The sequence below is a fragment of the Solea solea genome, chromosome 15 (genome assembly GCF_958295425.1).
Source record: "Solea solea chromosome 15, fSolSol10.1, whole genome shotgun sequence".
Classification (NCBI taxonomy): domain Eukaryota; kingdom Metazoa; phylum Chordata; class Actinopteri; order Pleuronectiformes; family Soleidae; genus Solea; species Solea solea.
Genome location: NC_081148.1, coordinates 14582262 through 14589390, shown reverse-complemented (window position 1 = coordinate 14589390; position 7129 = coordinate 14582262). Strand labels below are relative to the sequence as shown.

At 37.7% G+C, this 7129-nt stretch overlaps 1 protein-coding gene across 5 annotated transcripts; it reads left to right on the top strand.

The window, feature by feature from the left end:
- The first annotated feature begins 658 nt into the window (after window positions 1-658).
- LOC131473989 (interferon-induced, double-stranded RNA-activated protein kinase-like) lies at window positions 659-6738 on the top strand. Of its 5 annotated transcripts, none has more exons than XM_058651674.1 (11): window positions 659-731; window positions 929-1094; window positions 1504-1639; window positions 1806-1864; window positions 1958-2077; window positions 2200-2328; window positions 2401-2605; window positions 4757-4897; window positions 5121-5219; window positions 5420-5482; window positions 6431-6738. In XM_058651674.1, the coding sequence occupies exons 3-11, from the start codon at window positions 1535-1537 to the stop codon at window positions 6575-6577; spliced, it is 1068 nt and encodes a 355-aa protein (XP_058507657.1). In that variant the 5' UTR covers window positions 659-731; window positions 929-1094; window positions 1504-1534; the 3' UTR covers window positions 6578-6738. The 5 variants fall into 5 exon arrangements, with proteins under 5 accessions (XP_058507657.1, XP_058507658.1, XP_058507659.1 ...); XM_058651675.1 differs by having other exon boundaries at window positions 694-731; window positions 947-1094; XM_058651676.1 differs by lacking the exon at window positions 659-731 and having other exon boundaries at window positions 738-1094; window positions 5566-6523.
- The last annotated feature ends 391 nt before the right edge of the window (window positions 6739-7129 follow it).

The window sequence follows — 7129 nt, the reverse complement described above, 5'->3', positions numbered from 1 at the left end:
AAATGTCTGAAGGAGCGTAATCGCAGCTTGTTCCTCCATGTAGCTGTTAGACTGTACATTGTACTTAGAGCAGTGCTTGTTGTACAGTGTACAACAAGCACTGCTCTAAGTAGACCACACATAACCGGGCTCCTCATTCCTCTCTACCACATGCAATAAACTGTAAATGTACATAAGTGGAATATACATATATATTATCCCATGTTCAATCTTTGTTTATTCTGTAAATATCAAGTCCATACTGTATATATATTCAGGAAACTGTCTATAATGTACATTCTACTTTACGTTAAGATCTTTATATATTGTACTTTTTCGGTAATGCATGTTTATTATTTATTATCTTTATCTTTACTGCCTTTGCTGCAGTAACAATGTAAATTTCGCAACTGCGGGACAAATAAAGGACCATCTTCTCTTCTCTGCTCTTCTCTTATCCAAGTCGTTAGGTGGCACTGTTAAATAAACTCGTGGCCGCCTGAAACTTTGTTCCATTCCCTTTTTCATGTTTGTGTTCATTTGTGTGCGTCCTTAGCAGCTACACAAGGAAGTAAGCAGCCAGAATACCGGCAGCACTGCCTGCCCCTTTACTTGATGGAGTTGCTGCAGCGCATATCCCCCCCAGAATGCATTGCGTGTTGGTGACGATGGATAAATCAAAAAATCTGGCGGGAACTGCTCTAAACAGTGACTCGTCGGTGTAGCATAACATTGAGAGGAGAGAGCAGAAGGTAGCACTGTGACTTTTGTGGCTGATTTTCATTGTTGTCAATGTCATCTTGTTGTGAAATTCCCTCTTATTTTGAAGTCTTTTTTGTCCCTTGTCTGTGTGCACTTTACTTTTCCCCTCTGTGATTGTGTTTTGATGTCTGTGGCTTTTGCACATCCGTGCTTCAGTGGACTTATTAACTGTGCTTACCTGTTCAAGTCTGTTTCCTGTGCCCAGTGGATCTCGCGCCGGAGACTTTTTTGTCCCCCATTTGAGGATCCTCTGGATTGTACTTATTTTCTTACTTTCGTTTCTGTGAACTGTCGTCAATAAAGACTTTCATCATATCAGGACCTGGGCTGTGTTGGACCAAACCTTACAAGGTGTAAGTATTCATGGACTACATGTGCGACAGATGCCGTCACCGATTAATTATTTGAAAAACGTTCCTGGAGGGGGAAAAAAGCATGTTTAATAAATACGGTCCATACATAAATTAAATTCCAATATACAGTATTTGTTGTTAATTTGAAAATGAAAGCTGTATTGTCAATGCGTCACAGTCACGTCCAAACATTTGGATAAGGTACCACAAAAATTGTTTATAAAATTTGTTTTATCCAGATAGATTTTTATAGAGAAAGTGCTGGAAATATCTGTTTTATGAATGTGTGTGATGGTAAACTGTTGTGTAAAGCAGCTTTGAGTTGCTCTGTGAACTAACATGATTTTCCTTGTGCATCAGTCTGTACTGAGAAATGTGCACTCCTGTTTGTCTTTGAATTCTGCTCTAGGTTCTCCAGTGAAATATCACAAAGCACAGCAATGAGTAGAGAATCCACTGAGCCATCGACACAAAACATGGAAACCGCTGAAAATTACAGTGATTCTGTAATGTTCATGGATATATCAAACCCAGACATGGATCAGGTCTGGTTTTATTTTTTTTCAAGACTTCATGTAAATGTAATACCAATAAGCAATTGTTAATCATCTTGTATAAAAGCATCTGTCTGATGTGTAAATGTAATCTTACCCAAAAAAGGTTTTGTTTTGTTTGTTTTTTAAAAATTGTAACTTTATTTTATTCACTAAGGTTGCTGTGAAAAACAACAGTATGGGAAATGGTGAGAGTAACACATCGACCCAATCAAGGTACAACATAACTGCAATTTAATGCACTGATATTTCAATACCCTTTATAATCACGTGCAAGGCATTTATGTGTCTTTATGTGTGACTCTACAGATTCATATTAGAATTTGATTCCATAATGCATCTTGGCAATGGAGGCTTTGGTAGTGTCTTCAAGGCAAGAGAAAAACGGGTGGACACTTATTATGCTGTCAAGGTTGTCCAGTTTACAGGGTAAGTCAAATACACGGTGTGACTTTACAGGGCACAGTGTAGCGTCTAGTGTATGTGTTCTAATGCACCAACATTTCAGGAACAGATGTGTTACAAGAAATTTCATTTCAATGTTCCATCAGAAAAGCTTTGCGAGAGGTAAAGGCATTGTCAGACCTCCATCACCGCAACATTGTACAATACTTCAATTGCTGGGAGCAGGATTCAGACTACCAGGACGACAGTTCAGTGGAGAGTTCCACCTCTTCTGAGTAAGTTTAATACACTCGTATTACTGTATGTTTACTACAGGTTTATTATTTGACCATGTTTGTCTTTGTTAGGTCCGTCAGCCATTCATCACCAATGTACCTATACATTAAGATGGAATTATGTGACACCAGAACACTGGAAAGCTGGATAATGGAGAGGAATGTAGAACATCAGCAAGACTCCGAACGAAGAGAAGAAAGTCTAAACATCGCTCAACAAATAGTCAGTGGAGTCAAATACATTCATTTCAAAAAACTCATCCACAGGGACCTAAAGGTAAGAAAAAGCTGTTTTGGGCTTTACTCTCTGTATACAGGCTGTAGGAGCCATATATTCATTTGTATTTTCTCAGTTTATTCCTCCTGATCATCAGGGGGTGTATTGGTAAAGACCGAGGCTGGCCAGAAGAAATTTAAGTTCATGTCAATCTACCAATTTGCAATCAGTAGAAAATGCTAATAAAATGGGACTTGGCTGCTACAATTAGGTCAAAAACTGCTTCTTTTGGACCGTCGGGATACATCATGATCTTCATTTTACACTTGAGGACGAAATTATTAGCCCTCTATAAAAATGTCATTGTTATAAAGGTATTTCTTTTAAAGGGTCTTTAACACTTTAACACAGGTTTTTCAAACATCCTAGTTTTATTTTGGATACTTCCATTATTTGAATTTGCGCACAGAAATTAAATTATTCCACAAAAAACAAAAACTACCAGGGTCAAAATTAAGAACTTAAGAACTGAGCTTTTTATTGAGCCACAGCACAAACGACTGTTGTGAAATGATGTGCTTATCTTTGTAATGGTTAAAACTTTGAAAAACAAGTTAAAACTGAGGGTTATCTCCCAATGTACACTAGGGCTGCCACAAACGATTATTCCGATAATCGACTTTCACCGATTATATACATTCTTCTCTTTTATGTTGGTAAAATGCTCCCAAACTTTCGAGCTCCGTTGCCGGCTAGCCATGATACTGTCTGGGCATAACTTTTCTGGTGACATCACAGCTTAACCCCGATTAGCACTACTGCGCAAGTGCGTCAAGGACACAAAACAAAAATCAGTTTAGACTTCAGAAAGAGGATTGTTGATGCTCATAAAGCAGGAGAAGGATATACAAAGTTATAGAGTGAGAAGCATCATCCAGAAATTCAAAGAGCCACACGATACAGAACAAGCCTGGCAGACGTAGGAAGCAAAAGATTTCAAAGACTCTTGAAAGAAAACTGGTGAGAGATATGTCTAAAGAGCTCAGAACTGCCAAGACACTAGTGAATGACTTGGCCAAGTCAGGAATTGTAGTCTCAAAGAAGACGACTACTAGAGCTCTGCACTGAAGTATGCTAAGGACAAACTGAGAAAGAGCATGCATACTGGAAGTATGTCCTTGGGTCAGATAAGAAAAAACTAGAGCTCTTTGGCCACAGAGACATTGCTTATGTTTAGAGAAAGAAGGGAAAGGCGTATAACCCAAAGAACACTGTCCCCACAGTGAAACAGTGAAACACAGTGGTGGGAGTATTATGCTGTGGGGATGCTTTAGTGTGTATGGAATTAGGAATCCAAAAATGAAGAAAGAAGGATATGTTAAGATTTTGAAAGAAAACCTGAAGCGGTCAGGAGCAAAACTGGGTCTGGGTCGTTGCTTTGTCTTCCAGCACGACCCAAAACATACGTCTTTCCTGGTGAAGAACTACCTCCAGAAGACCAAAGTGAACGTTATTGACTGGCCTGCACAAAGTCCTCAATTCAATCCCATTGAAAATTGTGAACTGAAGACGAAGGTCCATGCCGAAGGGCCATCAAATCTGGAGGAGCTTGAGAGATTTGCCAAAAAAGAATGGGCTGGGATTCCTCAGGAGACATGTCAGAGACTTGTTGAAAACTACAACAAATGACTGCAGGCTGTTATCCAGCAAAAAGGATACACAATTGACTATTAGCACCGGGGGGGCTGATAATTTTGACGCTGGTAGTCTTTGATTTTTGTGGAATAATTTCAATTCTGTGAGCAAAGTCAAATAATGGAAGCATCCAAAATAAAACTAGGATGTTAAAAATGACTTGGGATATACTTTTATAACAAGGAAATTTTCAGAGGGGCGCTAATAATTTCGTCCTCAGGTGTATGTACTGCTACGTCATGATGGCTAAGTTCAGAATCTTGCTTTCTCCACCAACATTGGTGATGTACATTATGTCCGGGTCACAGGTCGGATGTGGAAGGATATTCCACCTGAAGTCACTTTCAGTTATCTCTCAACTTTGTGACTGCAGTCTTTTCTTAAATTTGAATCTTGTTTTTTACGTATTGGCAGTTGTTTTAACCCTCAAGTCAAAAATGGTGAGCAAACCAATTGCCACACCATTCATTAATGTAAATTTGTTTTAAATGCTACTTTTTTCTTTTCAATGGATAGCCTTCCAACATCATGTTTGGACAAAATAAAAAAGTAAAGATTGTGGACTTTGGCCTAGTCACCACTGAGGCTGATGACAATGACAACCTGATGGAGAGAACTAATAAAACAGGAACCATATCCTACATGGCTCCAGAACAAGTGAGATGACCTTGCATGCTTTTATTATGATTATTATCAACATTTTATGCTTTCTAAAAATGCATTCTTATCTTTTTATACTTCATATTTCACCCTTATGTGAGGATACTAAACATCTAATATTGTGGCTATATTTGTGAATATATTAAGTATTATATAAAATATGATGGTATCCCTAAAGGGTGTAACTTATTAATCTTGCATTTCTATTTTATTACACTAGCATGGGAAAACTTATGACCGAAAGGTGGACATATTCGCATTGGGGCTTATATACCTTGAACTCCTTTGGAAAGTCTCCACTGGCTCTGAAAGAGCAGCCGTGAGTTGTTCATGGACATGTTATAAATATTATTAAAGTTTCTCACATGACTTGACTTGGTAAAGATACGTCAGATAAAATATTTTTAAATACTGTAAACCAGCCAACACAGCACCAGTATCAGATTTCTTTTCAGTCCCAGAAGCATTTTCTAACATTTGCTAACATGTTTATCCTGTATTTACTGCACAAACACGCAGATTTTCATGGATGCCAGACGAAAGAAGTTCCCTACACAGTTTACATCAGAGTTTTTCCAAGAGGTAAATGTCCAGATTCTTTTTTTATCTCTAACTTATATTTACATTGGTCAGTTTTGTCTTCATTTGTATTCGTTTTTTTGCAGGACCATATAATCAAGTCAATGTTGCATGAGAAGCCAGGAGACCGACCTGAAGCTACTGACCTAAAAACGGAGCTTAAAAATTTGTCTCGCATACTCAGTGCCCAAAAAGCCACTGCAAGTTGTCCACTTGCCTGACTCAGTCGGACTACGGCTTTAGCTCGATTAAATGGGGTTGATAACTATCGGAGATTTTGTGTCCCTGGCAGAACTAAGAAAAATGAAAACATGTTTCCTATTTTTTACTTTTGTCACACTTACCTGACACCAATAGGAACATACAAAAAATTAATTTGAGATGAATCATCATTTTTAATATCTAAAATGTGGCCTTAAATGTATGGTTTTTGCTATATTGCCTTTGTCCTTGGGCCAGATTTTGAACATGCACCCCCCTCTTAATATTGAATTAAAACGTGTTAAAATATTATCTTTATATACAAAATACATATAAATTCCTAGTTCACAGAAATGTATCATGTGTTGTAAAATATATTAGCATTTTATGTCTTTTTTGATAAAAAAAAAAAGACACTTGTCCCTTGAGAGTACTGTCATTTCCACCTTGCGTTGCAAAATGTATGGTAGAAAACACAAAGTTTCAGAAGAGAACTCTACTGCTCAAAAACCCTGGTAGTTCAGCAGTTTGATAGAAAAATGTGTAATTTCCATCACAAATGTTTAATATAACCTTTGTTTTTAAAACATTTAATTAAATGTCACGCACAGACAGGGCCGGCTCTTGGCATAGGCGATATAGGCGGTCGCCTAGAGCGCCATCTGCCGCGAGGCGCCCCTCCAGCAAAAAAAAAAAAAAAAAAAAAAAAATTTTAAAACAATGAAAATAAAAATGATTTTCTATTCCCAGTTGCCCTACCTGAGATCCACCATGTCTCAAGAGCGGTTAAATGGACTTGCACTGATGAGCATCAACCGTGAAGTGTCTAGGCAGGTGTCATTTGATGATACCATAGATGCTTTTGCAGCAAGGAAGTCCAGACGTGTACAATTTTAGTTGAAGTGAAAGACACGCTGGAAAGAGTTACCTGAAAGTTTGTTGTTGTTGTTCAAATTAAACTGTTGTGATTGTTCTTGTGGTTGCTGTAATTCAATACTTGAAAGTTGTGATTTTTTGCTGTTTGCTGTTGTTGTTCAAATTAAACATGTGTGATTGTTCATTTGGCTGGTGTAATTTGTGTGTGTGTGTGGGGGGGGGGGGCACCGGAGAGCAATCTCGCCTAGGGCACAAAATTAGGTAGAGCCGGCCCTGCGCACAGATGTATCCAAGTGTATTCATGTATTCATTATAAGGATTTCAATAATATATTTCCATTGTTTAGATGACAAATACCTTTTAAATATAACAGACACTTATTTGTTAATTTTATTGTTTTGAGAGTTCATGTCATATGAGTGTAACATGCACAGTATATACTGTATAATGAAGTAAATATGTCTTTGTCTTTTCTAATGTTTTAGTTCATCTAACTGTAAGTTAAAACCGGTCTTACTTTCGTATGTTGTGTTGCACTGTTTGGTCCAAATGTTCAATAAAAAAAAGTTAAAC